Source organism: Typopeltis vanoorti, chromosome 21 (assembly GCF_054136105.1).
Source record: "Typopeltis vanoorti isolate ZY-2024b chromosome 21, IOZ_Tvanoo_1.0, whole genome shotgun sequence".
NCBI lineage: Eukaryota > Metazoa > Arthropoda > Arachnida > Uropygi > Thelyphonidae > Typopeltis > Typopeltis vanoorti.
This window is the reverse complement of record NC_143569.1, coordinates 32,202,852-32,223,130: the sequence shown is the minus strand read 5'-3', so window position 1 is coordinate 32,223,130 and position 20,279 is coordinate 32,202,852. Positions and strand designations below refer to the sequence as shown.

Below are 20,279 nucleotides of genomic sequence, written 5' to 3'. Positions count from 1 at the left end.
TAACGTGATGAACGTTTATCAGGACTACTACTTTTTCAAATGAAATTAAGTTAGCTGGTTTCATAAGGACCTGGAAGGCTTTTTTCTCCCAGAACAAATGACCATGTTCTTCAGTCCTTCCTTATAAGGACTGGCTTAAAGGGGCGAAGCAAGAATGCTTTTCATCTTCCCCGTTATCTGTAGAGGTCATAGGGATAAGGTGTTATTGAGCAATTAAAGCTCTGATCATGGCAGGAGGGTAACAGCAATAGCCGAGCCTCAGTTAGAGCTTCATTAGCTACAGCATTGCCATCCATTACCCTCCGAGGGTATTGGATTGAATGAATCAATCACCGCATCTCACCAATCCACACCATGTTCTTCAATCTATAGCCATCATTTCATATAATAGTAGGATATAAATAATTTTAAAGTGGCAATTTTTAAGTATAAAAGATTTAATGTATAGAAAAAATATATTAAAATATTTTAGTTATTTTGATATAGTATTAATCTTACAATGTTATTATATAAAAAATTAACTAATTTCTTATAAGAACTTTGAAGTACATAGTCTCAAATGAATTTCACCTTTAAATATTTGTCTTTACATATTCGTCTTTCTGAAACTAATTTTTAAATCTCTCTCTCTCTCTCTCTCACACACACACACACACACACACACACACACACACACACACACACACACACACACACACACACACACACACACACACACACACACACACACACACACAAATTTGGCTTGCAATTTTTTTAAAAAAGAAAACCTATTCTTCACTTTTATTTCCATTCTGTGAAATTTCTTAAATGATGGAAAACAGTCTTTTTTTTTTTTTTTCTTTTTCTGAATCATAAATTATAAGAAAAGCATGGCTATTAATGTTCTGGGTGTTCGTAGAAGCTCGTATTTACTGTGATCACCAGCAGCATGATGGCCAATCAATCTTTACTGACTTTGAACGCAGAGCAAGAGTTTTATAGCAGGAGCTTCTCGATCATACTTAAGTAGATATCCCAACTCTCCTTGGGGAGCTGTCTGTTCAGGTCCCGGAGATAATCGATCACGTCCTGAAGAGAATCATCGACACCTAAACTACAAATTTTTCTGATGCAGGGAGCAGCCGGTTGAAGGAGACTTTGTGGCCAACTACCAGGTAAAACCACTTGGAAGATTTTTTGGTCGTCCATCAATATTTAGAAACCTCATTTATGGATAGGAAGAGGGCAGGGCTACTCCTCGAGGCGAATGGCATAGCTTACATGATGTTTGGAAAAAAAAAAAAAAAGGAAAGAAAGAAAAACTGTGTCCTAATGATACTAATAGTAAGGTGAAGAAGTTCGATACTAAAAAAAAAAATATATATATATATATATATGGGCAGTATTTTCATCGTCTTTTTCTAACCTTCCAAGCAGTTGTAATTACTTCGTACAGTACGTGGTTGTTCGTTTCTTATATGTCTACCGTTTGAAAAGAAACCTGTTGTGAAATATTCCACATAACGTTGGAATATATGGTCATTCAGGAACGTTGAATATCTCGAGTACCTGGCAGGAATCGGGGACCATACCACAGTTTAAATATTCATTTTTTTTCGTAAAAAAGTTAAAATTTATTTATTATTATCAATTCGAATAAAGGAATTAAATATTTTCCCTTATATATTTCAAATAGCAATTAGTTTTGAAACTTTAGAAATTGTAAAATTAAAGATAAATGAACATCCTAAATTATTCTTGAATGTACAAAGTACAAGAAAACTTATATATTGGACGATTTCCTTATTTGTGATCTAAGTTTACTTAATAAAAAAAAAAGGAACTTTGAACTAGCTGAAATGAGAACGCTGAGACTTGCAAGTGGTATAACAAGATTGGACAAGATCAAAAACTCTTCATTGTTCCACTGATCAGGGGGAACAATGAAGGTAACCCAAGTATCTGGAAATGAGAGAATCAAGACTGATGTGTTTCGATCATGTTATTCAGGGAGAGACAAAAGCTATGGGGGAAGGCGAGTGCTGGAAATGTAGCCAGCAAAAGAAGTAAAGAAGAGAACGTAAACAACGATAGCTGGACAGCTTGAGAGAGAACCTCCAAAACCTCGGACTAGAGGAGAAAATGGTCTTGAATAGAACTGAGTGAAGGAGGTTGATCCGCTGTTCTAGTTGAGTGCAAATGAAACTGAAGGACTGTGACACACCTACATCGAAGTAAATTGACTCGTGTTATTTGTTTATTTTTTCATTTTAAAATATAGAAAAGACTTGTGTATTGTATGTGTAGACTTTTATAACAGTATGTAAATGATTACTTTTTTATTCAACAAACATGCATCCACATAGCGAATTCACTATAATATATGTCATTATCATATTATTGGCGACGAATTTTATTTGCGATAACATGCCAAATATGTCATAAACGATAGTCCCTCTAATTTTTGCCGGCCAATGTGCGCGTGAAAAACATTTTGGGTGCAACTTTCCAGTCTCAGACTCAATGTGTGCGGTAGTCTGTGCTTACAAGAGCGAAAGTCACAAATACTAAATTAGGGTAATTCTCTTCAATCCACGTAACTGCAAAGGTACAATAGACACTCGAAACAAATATGCCTCTTCAACTTGCTAACGTCAGCGTCAGTTCACCCACACGAAACAGACTAAAAGTAATTAATTAGAATGTATTAAGTTAGAATAAAAGTAATATTTGAGTGGAAACACTGGAGAAATTGCTAAATAAAAGTGACAAGTATGATTTATCGTACAATACGTAAATTTTGTAGTACGTTCAAAAATTATTGATTGTACATTAAAAATTCGTAAAGCAAAAATTTTGTGCGTGCAGTTACTAGGAGAGCACACGCACACAGCTTAGAAAAAACATTGGTCATAAAAAATAAAATAGTGACAAAAAATTCAAGGCATAGTTTGACGAGTTGTTTCTAATATTAAGCAACTTTTTCCTTACGACAGGATGTACAGTGGATTCAGGTTACATCAGTAAAACTGCAGAATAAATTTCCTGTTTTATTTTTAAATAAAAATCTATTCTTATTAACATAAAATTGAGAAACATTTTAATTAAATACAATGTTTCAGTCTATTCACAAGCATGTATAATATTTTCTTCTGCACTAACCTAAGCAATATTTTTAAACAGTATTTAAAGTTATTGAAAACCTTTAAAATAGGAGAAACTTACTATTAAAATCGTTATCAAGTAGCATCGTTTCATAATCGGTATACATCCAATTAAAATTGAAACAATGACATTTTGCAATTCACATAAGGAAAAATTTCGTAATAAAAATTGCTCCATCATTTTGATTAATATTAAGGCACTAGTTACCTTTTTTTTTATTTATTTAATCTTCGATAGAGCAAAGATCTATTAATATATGCAATTTCAATCTTGTCTTTATTCCCTCTCTTAAACATTTCAACTCCCTCTTCGCTGTCCATACTAAAAAATGTCAGGAACTTGACAATATCAGCAATAACAGAAAAGAATGGCTCATTTAGCGAAAAAAAGATAAAGAAAATGCAATAAAAATAAAATAGTATTTTATCGTATAAGATAAGACCGTAATAAATACAATATATTAGATAGAAACTATGATATGAACCATCTGTCACATGACTTACAAGAACAAACGAATAACAGTATATAAAGACAGCATAAGAAAAAAGCGTGACAATAAACTATAAGCGATAGGATATCAGTTCATTTCATTAGATCACTTTCGCTGCATTTAAAGGAATTTACCTGATTCTTTAGTCACGAACCGTTGAGACTCGGACGGGTTTCCTCTGCCAACTTCGTTCTCAGCTAACACTCGCACTACATAGAAAGCTCCAGGCTGAAGATTCCTCAGCATAGTTGATGACTGAGTAGCCGCCACGGTCTCCTCTTCCAATCTGTGAGGAGCTCCTAAACAAAAGATACCGAATTTCATTAAGCCTTTGTAAGAAACAAAATGTGAAATATTATATGTTGCATTATTTTTCTAGTGAGTGCACACACTCCTTAGTGATAATGAGTGTGTGCAGTCACTAGAAAAATAAATAAAATAAAAATAAAATAATACGCTAATACGATAAAAGTATTAGCGTATTATTTTATCTATGTTCATTTCAATTTTGTTTAGGTTTGAGAGTGATGGCATGAATTACTTGTTCAAAATTAACAAAATTAAATAAATTACATTTATCAATGTAATTTATTTAATTTTCTTAAAATAATAATTTAACGTAATTTTAAATAATTTTATTTAGGTAAGTTTTATAAAATATTTTAAAGAAAATTTTACATAAAAAAAATTACTTTTTTAAAATTCTATATTATATGAATACATTTTTCACACGAGTAATAGAATAATTGTTCAGTTAATAATTAATAAATTATTATATCATTTATCAAAATAATATTTGATATTCCTTAAAAATAATAGTTACTTAATTTTAAATGTGTATTATTGGAAAAATATTATCATAATTTTTAAAATTATAAAAAATATACCTTTTTAAATATTCTATATTACTTTAATATATTTTTCATACGACATTAGATTTGTTTACCCCGTGTGGTGATCGGGATAAGAATACCTTCACTGTAGCCCATGAATATCGTACGAGGCAACTAAAATGGGTACCCAGGGAGAATAATGGATAGCAATGCTGTAGCCAATGAAGTTTAAACTGAGGCTCGGCTATTGATGTTACCCTTCTGCCATAATCAGGGCTTATAGCTCTATATTACCCCATCCATACATTTTCTTCTATAGATAACGGGGAATATGAAAAGCATTTTTGCTTCACCCATCTAGCAAAAAAAAAAAAAAAAAAAAAATTATTCAGCTAACACTGATTTGAATATACTGAATTCTGTTATTGGGCTGTAATTATGTTCTTTCATTGAAAAAATTCTTAAAATGAAAGAAGTCAGAGTTTGATAAATGGATAACATTTTTATTCTTCTTTAATTGTTATTTTAGCTATGTTTAATATCGGTGGATTTTTTTGTCCACTACGATTTTTATTTACACTTTTTTTTTAGTTATGTTTTCCCAGACGTCTCATAAAAAAATTAAAGGATTTTTCATTCTACAAAACACATTAACTTGTCAGAAAAGACAATAATATAGTGGCTTTATAGCTTTGGTAATGACCAGTAGCCCAATCCACCTTTTCAAAATATATCCATCTGAACTTCATCTATACGATATGTTTGCTTAGTTTACATCGACAACAATAGATTATAAGACAAGTGCAATAATGCTTTTCCTAATAATAGGATATTTATTAATATGATAGAATTATTATTATTTTATTTATTTATTTTATTAGTTTTGGTAAATAGGTTTTTTATATGTAGATTTGCTTTATATTTAATTCCAATTTTTTTAAACCCAAGTTTTGCTTTCGCGTGTGTTTCAGTGTAATGTTCTTGCATCATTTGTTTTTTTTTTTTTCAATATTCTTAGAACGAGTTATTTTCCGGATTTACAAGAACTGACGATCAAGTACTTCATTGCTGTTGCTGCCCATTTCTTTTATTCTGTTCTTATTCTCTACTTTATCCCGCTGTTATTACCATCTGAAGAGTTCTGCCGATCCTAAATCTATCGAAAAGCAATCCGTCATTAGATAACTCAATGGAATCCTAAACCTTTCCTAACGATAATCAAGTCTAGTTATACGGAACAGCAGCGTCAATGGGAACGAACCTGAACATAAAAGAGAACTGAGAGTGAAGTTTACGTTCACCTAAATGTAAGCGGATGACACGCTGGGGTGTTTGTGTTTCCCCTTTAATGGAACCTAACGAGCGGAACGTGTCGTCATTTTACGGAAGAACTGGGTTAGCGTACCTTAACGTATCTGCAGAAGACTGTTTTTCCCTTGAAAAAAAAATCCTTTAAAATTTAGTGACGCAAAACTCTCGGTGTCTTAAACATAAACTTCTATACATTACACACACACACACACACACACACACACACACACACACACACACACACACACACACACACACACACACACAAAGGAAAAGAAAGAAAGAAGTAAAAATTTAATTCTGGGACTATTCTATTTATTATTATTATTATTATTTCGCTTAAATATTACAAAGATAAAACAAATACTGTACAAGAAAAGATGTGAATTCAGGGAATAATTTTGATTTTTTTTAAATACGAAATAATTCTCTCTCTATATATATATTTTTTTAAAATAAACAACTATTTTTTTATGCAACTTCCCACTCAAGAAAGGTAGTAAACATATGGTACACTAGTACCGTGGGTGGGTCAAGAAATTATTTTAATATTATTTTTGTTTTAGTTACTTTGTATTAAAAATCAGGAAACCCAAACATCGAACTTTTGGAAGCCACTTCAGGCCTCCAAAAATGTCGTAATGTCAGAAGTAGTAAGTAATGTTACCTACTACTTCTGAAACTTGGTTTTACAAATGAATTCATTACATCTTGAATTGAACAATGCAGACAGTGTTTTTCTTTATTTACACAAAACGGAAATTTACTTTTAAAATGCGTGTCAATTTAAAGGGATGATGTAACAAGCTCTGGATAGGAGCTGTAATGTTCCAACCCATGTGCATCATCCTTCGGGGAATCTCACTGATGATACAAGAAGGCGGGTAAATGACATGCGAAAATAAGTCCCTCTCTCTCTCTCTCTCTCTCTGTATGCGCACGCGCGTGCACTGTTTTTGTGTCACTTGTAAGGATTCGAGTCAAGCTGACACGTCTGTTAGGGAGGACCTATTAACTTGAGCGTCATGGAGACTTCGTGAACTGTAATCTGTCATAGCGACATTTTTTATGGTAGTAAGAAAGGGAGAGATCATTTATTCATTTATAATCAAGCCTTGTTTACATTTTGAAATCTCTGTTTGTCCTGAATTTATCTAAGCATTGTACCTACAGTAAAAAACGAAACATTAAATTAGATATATCATTAAAAGAAAAATAAATATGCGGTGCTCTTTTCAAGGGGAAAAAAAGTTTCGAAAGTGACTGACAGCTTAACATTCGATTAATAAGAATATTCGGCATAATAGGTTTATACCGAAGATTGTATTCTCGTAAGCTCTCAGTTTATGTTTTTTTTTAACTGAAAGAAAAATTATTTAAAAAAATGAAACATAACTAAAAAGTGAAAGATAATAATGACTACACCACAAACGAAAATAATGCCCATTTAATTGTTACTAATTATATACGCAATTTTTCTGCAAAAATATTGTTGCCATGGAGACAAAGGTATACTACTATTGTAAATATATATTCTCTGTCACGACCTATTGTTGCCATGGGATTATAACGAGATATCCGCTGTAGACTACCAATCAATTTTATGAGATTTAGAAAACCACTCGCATATGGGTTAAATACTTTCCCTAATTTCTTAGCTCACTATAACTATTTTTTTTATGCTCATTAGGCAGAACAAAACTTGACTTCTCATTGTCAATGTAAAACTCAACGCAACAATTAAGTACCTGCATCTCTCCAATACTGAACAATGAACTGGGTGATTGGGCTGTTGCCTCCGTATGGAATACTCCACCGAATACTGGCACTTTGACTCCAAGTCTGTTCCACTACCACATCTGCAGGTGGACTGGGGACCTCTGAAAGAGAAAATATAAATAGAGAATAATTTTTTTTTAATATAAACTTCTCAAGTTTGAAACAAAAACTGATGTTTTGCTCTTTCATATCACTTATTGAGCATCAAATTGTTTTAATATGGAAATGCTACGAATTATAATGACTACACTCAACAGCAAACTCATAATAAAGTAACATATAACAAGACCGGATTGAACAAAGTGACTGTATATCAGTTATATCATTCTTTGCAAAACTAGTTAGTGAAATGTTGCGTAGCATCTCGCATGTTACAAAAAACAATGAATAAATTGCTCCTTAAGAGAGCTCTCAATTTAATTGCTATGATAATGACGTCATTAGCATAACAATTGAAATTATAACAATTCAACAAAAGGTTATTATGAAACATACCTTCACACAAACGCACGAATACAAAAAAAGAAAAAACTAATTTTCTTAACCAAATTCTTTAATTTTAATGAAAGAACGAGTTGGATTTAATGAAAATAATTTTTTTTTTCCAACTTACCTAGGACTACTAATTTGACTGTCCTCTCGTCTTTACCATAGGTATTCTTCACAATACAAATATAGAGGGCGTTGTCTTCACGATCTGCCCCTTGGATATGGAGTTCAGAGGTAGTCCTACGTTCCGTGACGCTTTCAAACACTTCATATCTGAGGGGAGAGATAAACAAGAACGGAATTATTAGTTTCTGCTCATTACTTTCTTTCAGTGTCAAAGTGGCTTCTTATTCACTCCCACATTTACACTCGCTTAACGAGGATGCTTTTCAAGAGAGGGAGAAAACTCTAAGTAGTCCTTCAGACCCAGAGGATATGTTAAGAGTTCACTTTTAATGGGGAGAAAAAGAGCTTAAATGATTAAACTTCGACATGAAATCATGCCACCCATCTCGCTTCAACATTCTTTCAGATGATGTCGCTAAAGAGGATCGCAACGAGTTGGAATTTTGCACTGCTCTGTTGAAGTGTCCTTCAGTGGAATGCGTACAGAGACTTCCAATAGCAACAGTTCCATATTTCAGCTATAATTACGCAAAGTTTAATAAACAAAATATTGAATTTACCCGAACTTTGCTAAGGGGTGGTCGGAGATTTCGTAAGGCCCTGAGCGCTTTCTTTAGGTTCATCAAAGTGTCGCTCCCTTACTGTGGAGTTTGACAGCATTCTAATTACATTCCTGTCTTGAGAAGCAGGTCTGACTACGTTAAATATAAGAATGACCTTTTGGAATTTTTTTTTAATATTAATACAAAGATTTAGGATTTATAATGATAATAAATTCTTACATCTGGTCTATATATCAAACGAATTAAATTTTTATTTGAATGATCAATTTTTTTATCATGTTAATTTTATGATTTTACCAGAATTGACACCAAAAAAAGGCTCAGCCTCGTGTCGATGACGCAGAGAACGTTTCATCGTTTGAATTGTTATTACAATGAAAACTGAGTCCATTTCAGCAATCCGAAAACCTCACACATCAGTGGATCAACCGGGATAAAGCAACAGTTCCATTCCCGATAAGAAATTGGTTCGTGAACAACAGCACATTGCGTTGGTCGGAATTTCGAGTGTGCAATCCACTGTGAACCGGTTCCAGAAGGACACACCATCAACTCAGTTCTATTCACATCAATTAGAGCACATGTATGCTGTCATACGCATTCTCTACTTGGCACTTGAAAGCAAGGAATCCTTCAGCAAGGCAACCCAGACTGCACACAGCAATTCAAAGGGGATGGGGGGAAAAAGGAGAAAAAAGCAATATCTCCCTAGCTCAGCTTTTCCTCCGTATAACCGTCAGGAGGGAGTCGAGATATTAACCTTCCGATAGTAAAACATTTGGGTTCGAAGCCAAAACAAGACTCGAGGAACCTCTATAAGGGCTATTCAGCTAAAAATATTTAGTTGGTTCCTTATGGAGACTTCAGGGTTCTTCCCCTCCCCGAAATTTGAGTTTTAGGGAATTGAGGCCAAAATGAATTGAAAAATGTTTTTTCCGGGATTGAAAGTCAATCGCAGAGAATAAGAACTGGTGGTGGAGATATGAATCAAAACCAACGAGCATAACAAGTACATTTTAGTAAATATTTTTCTATTGCAATTTATAGTATTAAAATAAAAATGCCCGACGTCCACAAACTTTTAGGTTACTCGTGAAGTATTAATTATCTATAGAATTTATGACATATCATTGGTTCGTTGTTAGATGATTTTTCAAAGGATGCTTTCTTTTACAAGTTAAAATTGCCTTCAGGTGCACGCATGTAACTTCTTTGAATGGTTCTACTTCTGAAAAATCACTTAACAAGGATTATATGCGGAAGGTGAAAAGGTTTGAAGACCTTTCATTATTCTCAAACGGTTTTAGCATTCATCCTCACACTCACTGCACTTATATGAGGATGTTCCTTTACATTTAGTGAATCTTGCATATTCCGCACAATTATTCTTTTGTAAAGCTCTCGTCGAAACTGCCTTTCTTGTATTTAATTACTCAGTCATTAAAATGATCCTTATTCTTTCTTTTAAAGAGAGAGAGAGAATAAGGATCTATCTAAATAAGGATCTAAATTCATCTTAAGGTATCAAGTCTAGTCTCATCCATGGGTAGCAAAAGTTTCTTTAATCATTGAAATTAGATCAGTATAAACACAACGGACTGTCTTAGTTCCTCTGGCGTAATCTAAACCAACAATTAGCATCAATTTTTTTTTCACTGTATATCATTATATTATATTCGTGACCAGAAGATTGATGATACCAGTCCTAAAAATCCTGAATATAACCTGATACGATTTGAATTGCATTTTAAAAAGAGATCAAGGTTTGGTTTTCTTTTTACTTGCAAGTAACGTACAATACAAAACTGTTCAAGGTAACTTCGTGTAGAAATGACTAACAATCATTTGCTATTGTCATTATAATTACTGTTATTATGAATGTTTCGTTTATTTCCTACTGATCAAGTGCAAATGTCAGCTTAAACAATAGCCAAATGATTTGGCCTTTAACAGAACAGGCAGTACTTTAATTAGCAGCCTTCACAAGTAGACAAATGTATAGCATTTGTTGATGTTTCTTATGTAATAAGTCGTTTTTTTTTTTTTTTTTTGAGAAAAAAACCGGTAGTGTTAAGCATGTTGCATTCAGCCATGATATCATTATGTTCCGGGAACTCGGTTTAACTGACATGCTTAGAATCTGTATGTGCTTATGGATATGAAAAGTCGTTTGTAACTTTAATGCAATTTGTATGAAAGATCACGTCGAAAAACTGGATCTACTTGTCTTATGATATATCATTCTCTTGATCTGTCTAAACAGTAAAAAGTTACACCCATTCTAAATGCATCTTTTTCGCAAGTACTTTGCGTATGTTGTAAACAAAGGAAAAAATCTGTTCTCAGAAAACACTACCCCCCCCCCCCCCCACACACACACTAGAAAGTATTTCTATTCGCGTGAAAAGTACTTCTGCTTAGTTAATATCATTCGCAAGTGGTCATTAATTTCTCGACTGCCACCTTGTCGGTAACAAGTCAACGGATGCTGTGACTGTTCTCAGTCTCAGTTTAAAAGAATTAAGTTCGAATCTGGTCAAAAAAAAAAAAAAAACACTCTTTGACTTTTCAAAGGAAATTAAATGGACAATTTTAAATACTAGCGTGATTTGGAATTCAAAGCAGGCGAGTATATCTGTTCTAATAATTACGTATTCAATAGTCAGATTCCATTTTACCGGATAAAAACCATGATACCTCCATATAAGACTTCGCCTTTCACCTTTAAAAATACGCGTCGTAGGTGGGTAGAACTTCCCTCGGAACCCAAGAACAACAATCACTGTATTATATGCAGATGATATTGCAATACTGGCAAGATCTATGAGCCCAAATCTGGCAATTAGTAAGCTACAAAGCGGCATTCACATAATAGAAAAATGGCTGTCAGACTGGAGGATCCAAGTAGACCCCGAAAAAATTTCAGCAGGACTGTTTTCCAGAAAAAGCATCCACAACATGGATGACATTCACCTCTTAGGTGTCAAGATCCCATGGCAGAATGACATCAAATATCTCGGAATAATACTCGATAAAAAAAAAAAAAACTCCACTTCAGCAATCACATAAAGCACACTGCCTCAAAGACATCGAAAGTAATCGCCCAGCTCTGCACTATGATCAACAGGAAAAGCAAACTGGACACACAAACCAAGCTACTCATCTACAAGATGGTAATATGCCCGGTTATCACATACGCATCCCCCGCATGGAGTCATACCACCAATACAAACATCCAAAAACTACCGATAATACAGAACAAATGCCTGAGGATGATCTTAGACGCCCCTTGGTACATCAGAAACTCACAAATCCACAGAGAAATGAACATCCCTTACATTTCCTCCCTACTCCTAGATCTTGCTGAGAAGTTCTTCGCCACAACAAGCAACCACCCAAACCCGTTGATCAAGGAAGCTTCAGAATATAACGAAGAGGAAAGATACAAACACAAAAGGCCAAAGTCCATCCTACGCCCAGCTAAACACAGCTAAACTCACAGCCATCACGTGGCGAGCTAAAATCTAATTAAACAATCTATTCAAAATACTCCTTTAACGGACAAAGGGGGAAAGAAAAGCATCTTTGCTTCACCCATCCAGCCAGTAATGTTATGCGGGTAGAACTTGCGTTTTCCCACCTCAGACGAAGACATTAACTCCCACAACTGCGTTTAAGAGGATCAAAAATTTCAGACTGGAGAGTTATAGTTAGGTGTTTCCAGTGGAGTTTCCTTCCCATAGGCAAACTGAACAGAGATTACAATTGACATAACATACGTGCTCTTCTGATCTTATCGTGTCGTCATTAATCCAACTAGTTTTAACTCAGTCCAACGTGAGAAATCATGCAGTTTTAAGGTGGTTCTTCTACAGTATAATGTGCATGCACTACCAGAAAACATTTGGTCTTCGTCAGAGCCTATGAAAGCTGAATATAGACTTTTAATTGTTATGTCGTGAGCAGAGCCGTACTTATACTTTTCCTCAGGCGGACGGAGTCCGAGTGCTCCGCTCCGGGTCCCACTCTCATTGTTTGGGGCCCTTAAATTGCCCCAGATTTTTCGGGCGCCCCAGTTACAGCATGTCGAGTTCAAAATGTATACGTATTTAGCTTTCATTGTAAGATTTGTTTAAACTTGAGAATCGGAAGTGAGGGAGGAATTTTTAATTCTTAATGATCTTCAAATTTTTTTACAGTAAAGATAAAATGAAATCTACCAAGCTGTTTAACAACAAATCGCATTAAACGTGAATAAGAACTGAAAGAATTCGTGATTTTGTGATTTAATCAATTCTCTGTAAAAATTATCTACCTGTTGGACATTTCAAGTATTCGAAAAATAATGACAAATAAGAGACTTCTGAAAATATTGGAGAAAAAAATAAAGAAATAATTTGACTATTTCAGGGAACTTAATCGCAAGTTGATATAAACTTGAAATCTTAGAGGAGAAGCTTTTTTTTTTTTTTTTGCTATATCTCTCGATATAATTAAAATAATTTCGTTTTATTTGAACTAATGTCTGAAAATAACAAACGGAATAACCTGGAAGCTTTTGCTGCTCAAAATTCTCAATTAGAAACCTCTGGTAATTGGTTTTTTTTTTTTTATTGCGTAGCAAACAAAATCACTTGCCCCACAGTTTTCCCCCCAGAAAACAGAAAAACTATCCAGAGAACACATATATTTAACAGGCACAATATACTGGCCTTCTCAGTCAAACTCAGTCCAATTCTCTTAATGTCCCATGGTAATATCACTATGACTACGGCATTTAAAAAAAAATCAATTTGAAGGAATAATATCACAATATTTTTAAGGTATTCTACTTGTTGGATAAAACTAACTTATCTACACTGTAAGAGCTTGTCACCATGAATGAAATCCGCAGGGCACATCCATTTAGAATTCTCAGTAAAGGAAACGCTGGTTTTTTCCCCAGAAACTACAGCCTTATTCTACAGCACGTAGAATAAGGCAGCCTAGTTTATCTGTACTCAGTCAAGCAAAGTATGCAATTTTCTTTTCATCAAGCCAAAAGCTATCATATGTAACATAACTTTGCCACACCAGAACAGTCGCTGTAACACCGCCAATCAAAAGTGTTGCTAGCTTGGTATCGAGTCACGGCAGTGATTCTTAAATTACGTGGAGAATCCATGGCAACTCTTATTACAACAATCATTAGGATCCAAATTCGACCTGCTGTAAGCCCGTTTCATGTTGAATATTATCGCTCCACTCTTGGATTCAACATAGGGTGTTCAATAGAATGCATCTTCCGAAATTTAAACGATTAAATACAACGAATGAAAGAATTGGAGCACTTTAAAAATAGCGAAAACCGGTCAGAACGAGTTGACATGATACGTGTAACACCATTTGATCGATTTCAACTTGATTTAGAATACAGTTGTTTCCGATGTTGCTTGAAGTTCTCCGAGAATTTCAACCCAATAAGACTAAAATAAAGGATATATAAAGATAACTCTTGTGTAGAAGCCTTTACAAGTCTCATTTTTCAAACGTTTATGACCACATTTGAAATATGGTTGTTTCTTATGTTCTTTAACGCCTCTTGAAAATTTCGGCATAATCGGACCAAAATGGAAGAGAGAGAGAATGGTTATAAAGGAAGAAAAGAAAATGCCGAGGGTAGTATATATACTGTATATCAGTCTCTTTACGTGGTAGGCTTAATGGCCAATTAACTTGGCTTCATACAAACCTAATTAATATTCATACTGGATAGTTAATCCTGTGCATATTCTTCTATTACATTGCATGTATTCTTTGGCTGCTTTTTTGTTGCATTCTGCCACCTCCATATGCGATTTGCTAACTCACCTTCCTTTGAAAGGATCTTATGATGGTTCTTCGGGATTTGAACACGGGTCTTTCCGTTCAAAGGCCATCATTGTTATGCACTGAACCACGAAGGCTCTCTTATATCCCATATTGTAAAGTGTGCTGGCATTCATGCTGAATGTAAATCCAGGAAAACTAAGTTTTCCTCTTTAGGAAATACAGAAAGAGAAAACGAAATAGAATGAAGAGGAAGATAAGTTGAAGTAAAGTAACAACTGGAAGGAAAGAGAAACTTGCTGTGGCGGTAATACGTACATATGTTTATGCTTAGAAGGACGGCAGATTAAAGTTACCCTGAGATGAAAAAATCTCATTACGTCTAGCTGTCAAAAATTAAGAATGAAAGTAAAGGGTCCTTCTTTGTGAGAAATAAGAGAAGATTGAGTAGTTTGCTAGCATTGAAATTAACACGGTTATGAACTCCATTGAAAAGTAGTTCGAAGATTAGAATTCAGGGCTGTTGAAGCAAATAAGGTTTACAAATGAGAAAGAGGAATGCAGTGTGGCTGTCTAAATAAAATTTAACTCGCAGGCAAAATTTCAAGTTAGGTTAAATGTTTCGGTCTTATGTGGCCGAAAAAAATATTTTTCCCCAACTCGGAAAACTTGGATTTTTCAGCTTCCAAAAATATCAACCCAGTTAGAGGCAATTTGTAAATTGCAGAAACAATCAACTCACAACTTAGTCGTATTGCTGAGTGAAGATCGCATTGCAACTTGATTTTTTCTTATCCACTGAAGGGGATGAGAAGCAGGAAGCTGTTACAATTGCTTACCAGTGTTATCGTCTTTCGCACTCGTCTTATTTATCACTGTATCAGTTGCATAAGGGTTTTCTTCACAACTCCGACGTTTCCTGAGATACAGAGAAAGAGCGAGAGAGAGAGAGAGAGAGAGAGAATATGTGATTACTGCGATTAGTTTCTAGAAGAGCAAATTGTGTTTGCAAAAAGGCTAACCACAACAGAACAAACAACGGGAATATATTCAATGCTCTTACAATACAAAATCACAATGGCATTTACGACCCCAGATAGCTCTTCCACTGTCAACAAACAATTGACCTTTGTCATTGGCGCGCCAATTCTTTAGTAGTTGAAGTGGCAAATGATTGCATTTCCAAATAAACAACTTCATTCACAAGCACTAAGACAGCGATAAACTTGAGGTCAAAAGATCATTACTTACCTAGTGTTCTTCTTATCTGGGAGGGGTGACTGGTTTTTGGTCCATGTGATTGTGATCGGGCTATCTCCTACAGCTTCGCACCGGAGACGGGCTGTTTCTCCCCATTGAACTGTCTCTACGCTGAATTTCTGCTCGAACCTGGCTGGGACTGGAGTACAGAAAATTAATTGTGTTAGTCTCTAATCCCGTAAGGAATTGTATAAACAAACACATCCACCAAAGCTCAGTTTAGCTAAGCCTGATGAAATCGGATATAATCTCTCTTTAAAATCACCGACACGAATGAATTTGTTATTCTAACTCAAAGGGATTAACATTAGAAATATTTATGTTTGCATTCTTTGCCCTGAGTTGTATCGACATAAATATATTAACTATAGTTAAATGATTACAAGATACAACTTGTGAAAGAAAATGGCCTACTAATCTAATAAAGCATTTGTTATTCTTTGTGCTCTGCACTGTGAACTTCCTGTTATTTAGCGAGACAATTACATGCAATTTGAACATACATGAAATATTTTAATAAGATCAGCGAGTCTTAAACGTATTCGAATTAGTTTCTTCTTTTGAAATGTATAAATACATTGCTCATATATATGAAAACAAAGCATATGAATACAAGTCGATATTTGGAGAAAAGTTCTAATAATAAGTACGATAATTTGTTACCAGAAAACATGTATACAGCACGTATTTTAAATCTATCAATATATACAAAAGTTGGGTCACTTTTACAAGAATGGGACGTCATACACATATCACTATAAAATTATATTAAACATTTAACAAATTCAAGGAATTCTAAATTAGAATGATCTTTGAAAAATTGCATAAACATAGTTGATATAACTTGTATTGTATTGTAATAATTGTTTTCATTTTAATGTACTAAATGACTCCAAATAATTTATAACTCCCCCCCCCCCCCACACACACACCCAAAAATAAAAAAATAAAAAAATTTGAAAATGACATGGCTCTCACCATACGTCTGGTAATTTTTAAGTTTATGTCATTGCAAATGAGCAAATTATGCTATTGACCAAATTCAGTGCTATTAATAGATTATATAACCCTAATGATTTCGAAATGGGTTGTTCAAATTGACTTCTAGTATTTGACTAGTACATGTTCTCAGAAAGCAATTCAAAAAACTTGCTCAAGATTTTATAATGCAATTTTATTTGTTTATTTGCTTGACAAACGACTAAAAGCAAGTGTCAGACAAGCAACGAAACCTGTTCTCCGATATCATCCATAAATTTTCAGATTAAGTAACCCCTAAAAAGAAAAACGACAAAGTTGTTGATGTCGAGTACAACCGGTCGGATTACATCATCCAAAAATAAAGCACGTTCATACTAATGAGCACTGTTTTGGAGTATGCTTAAAGTGGTTGGTGCATGCGCGCATAATTCTACTAATAGTCTTGAGAAACATATGGAGACAGTAAGATGCGGTCTCTTAACATCAAGGTCACTGCGTTCCATGAATTACGGGAACCACTTTGGGGAAAAGCTCAAAAAACCAAAGAGAGCAGCTGTTTATCATTTGTCCCAGAGGTGTCATTTACTGTCTGCGTGCTTTCCCCCACTCCTTTTTTTAAACTGAAATATACGTAGAACCATCCTTGGTTGACATCTGTGGGAAACAGTAAAGTAGGTCTGAGATGTCTTCATCGCTTAGTATTGTGCAGTAAAACTCAGGGACGAATAACAACATCAAAGTAGTAGCCATTAAGAGTAGGGCGTGTTTTAAGCTTTAAAAAAACTCACTTTGATAACATGTTGAATAATTAAATAGATCGAATGTCACTGAACATATAAGCAACGCATAAGGGAGTGGAGTAATGAATTATAGATACTACATTTATATCTTGTGGAAAAGATCGTGTGTGTGGTGGTGTTGGGGGGGGGGGTTAACATTACTGCAACAATACTTACTTGTGCGTGCAGCGCTGTTGCAGATGATTTGACTTTATACAGTCCGCGCGGTTAGCCGAGTGGCTATGCACTTCGAACCATATGCCCGGGAAAAGAGTGTCCTGGGTTCGATTCTCATCGCTGACGTGAGGAGCTTAAGGATCTTTCTCAGCCATAGCCAAGTTAGCCGGTATTGGGCGTAGACAGCAGGTTTTTTCTCCCCAGTTTATGTGGAGTTTTTCATCCCGCAACCGGCACCGTGAACACACGGTGCTACAATCAAAACTAGCCCCCCCCCCCCCCCCCCAGCGGCAGGCCGACTAGGGGTTGTACTAACAAAGTCGTATCTATGTAACACGAGGACCTTGCAATGGAAGCGGGAAAAACGCACAGAGGAAGATTTGGCTTTATACAGATAAAAAAAAAAAAAAAAAAAAAAAAAAAAAAAATCAGTTCCTCCCTGGATTTACATCGTTAGTGAGCAGCAGGCCTTCTTTCCCAAGAAACAGGGTCCCATCTGTTTTTTCTATGAATATTCCAGAATATTAGCTCGTAAATATCCCAGGAAATTTTCATTTTTCTCCATCCCAAATCATTATAATATATGAAAGTATACTTTTTATCATATACAATACTTAAACTTTGATATTCTAGCAACGTTGCTCACGGATTCAGTTCTCAGTTGACACCTGTCTTAATTTAGCCTTAATGAGAAGTAGCTATAGTGAGAGAACTACTGACTAATTTAAAATTTGCGAAAAGATAAATACTTTAAAACAAAGGAATAAAAATTATTTTTGTTTTTTTTATTGCTAAATATTTTAAGAAAATTTTTGAACGAACTTTCATTTTTTTTAATTTTCAAGTGCACTAAATTATAGTTAAAGGAATATAATATTTGATTTTGATTAAATTTTATCGGTCCTTGACCCACGAATAACCACGATACAAATTATATTCAAATATAGTAATTAGTAACTACTGATGGTAAACAATTCGAGTATTACGATGCATAAATTAATTAATTAATTAATTATTCTCGTTTTAAAAGGGCGTCTCATTACCGAACAATAAAAGAAAGGGAAGAAAAAAAAGCATTATCTTAACACACCGCCATTTCTCGGAACTCGCGGATATTAGCTTCTTCTTTTCCGGGAATTCCCGGGGATGAAGAAAGCTGCATACAAAGCGAAACCGTAGCAAGCAGTACCACCATACGTGTAGTTTGTACACCAAGCTATCTATTTAAACAATGAACAAGTGATGACGTATAGAATGTTTTCTTGTAACTCATCGCTCAAACAACATTAACACCAAAATGGATCGTTCCAGAATAAAACTGCCAAAGTAAGTAGCTGGGAGTAGTAGGATAATGAGAATAAGATGAAATAGCTGGTTTTAGACGACAGAAAATGTGTGAAAAGTATAACAAGGCCTTTGTTTCTTAAATTAGCCACTAATTCTTAGTAATTCTAACGCGTTATCTATATTCTCTGGCATTCTTTAAACAGAAGTGTAGCGAACATGGAGTATTTATAGACTCTCTTTGGAGTGGAAATAACTGCGATATTTCTCGAACAATAGATATTTAGACAAAGAAAGAAAACACTAATTTTGCTTGACATCGGAAAGCCAAAGCGCAATCTTATTCAAACTTTCTCTTCAAAATGATTTGTATATATTGGGTATCGGATTACTTCGTTAAGAAAGCAAAAGAGAAATCCTAAAGAAAAATAAGTCAATGTGGCCAGCATTTGCTATCTTGATGCAAACATCGCATAACAAGGGAACTAAAATTTCTATAGCTATCCAGGTGAAGGTTACTGTCCTATAAGAGTAATTCCTAGAATAGCCATGTTTCTGAATTGTCCGCTATTAATAATTCGCCTAATGGCATTTCAATTTCTCTAATGAGTAGGTTCCATGCCTCTTATATGGACACACATTGAGCTGAAGGCTTTTCTCAAGACAGATTCCGTCTTCTTTTTCTGGTCAACACTCAAGGAAAAAAAAAAATTTTTTTTTTTCTTCTGAATATTCCACTTTTTTAACCTCAAAAAATAATACCGAAACGACAGACATAACAAGTGAATCCTGTGACATCAGTTTTCTTTCAAATCAACAATTTGACAGCCCATCCTTCTATACAAGTCGAACATCATGGACGAAAATATTAACTTCGCATCTAATAAAAACACTGACTTAGCAGGCACTGGAATGATAATACAATAACTACGGTATAGTGTACATGTGAGAAAAATCATTAAAATATACAGAATACATTTTAAGTTCACTAAGCACTTTATCCCTCGTGAGAAATGAATTTAAGAATATTTCCTTTAATGATAGGTATAAGTTATACTGTCGTAGGAAGTGGTACATGAACTAAATATTCGTTCACAAGGAATTAGATTCGTCGAATCGTGATGAGTTTTAGTTTCTTACTTGCCATTGTCACAAACTATAACTGTGAAGTATCGAAAATGTTTTAGGACAGTTTTATCGTCAACCCTCACTGACAATATAACATCTTTACAGACAGAATTTGGAGAATAAA

At 34.5% G+C, this 20,279-nt stretch overlaps 1 protein-coding gene across 2 annotated transcripts in view; it reads right to left on the bottom strand.

The window, feature by feature from the left end:
- Nucleotides 1–20,279, bottom strand: part of LOC150094717 (cell adhesion molecule Dscam1-like) — a 101,634-nt gene that overhangs the window by 34,620 nt on the left and 46,735 nt on the right. For both annotated transcript variants that reach the window (XM_090410844.1, XM_090410843.1), the window contains exons 5-8: nucleotides 15,798–15,945; nucleotides 8,174–8,322; nucleotides 7,530–7,661; nucleotides 3,772–3,936 (exon numbers count right to left, since the gene is read on the bottom strand). In XM_090410844.1, coding sequence (XP_090266970.1) covers nucleotides 3,772–3,936; nucleotides 7,530–7,661; nucleotides 8,174–8,322; nucleotides 15,798–15,945 — 594 coding nt within the window. The remainder of the gene's footprint in view (nucleotides 1–3,771; nucleotides 3,937–7,529; nucleotides 7,662–8,173; nucleotides 8,323–15,797; nucleotides 15,946–20,279) is intronic.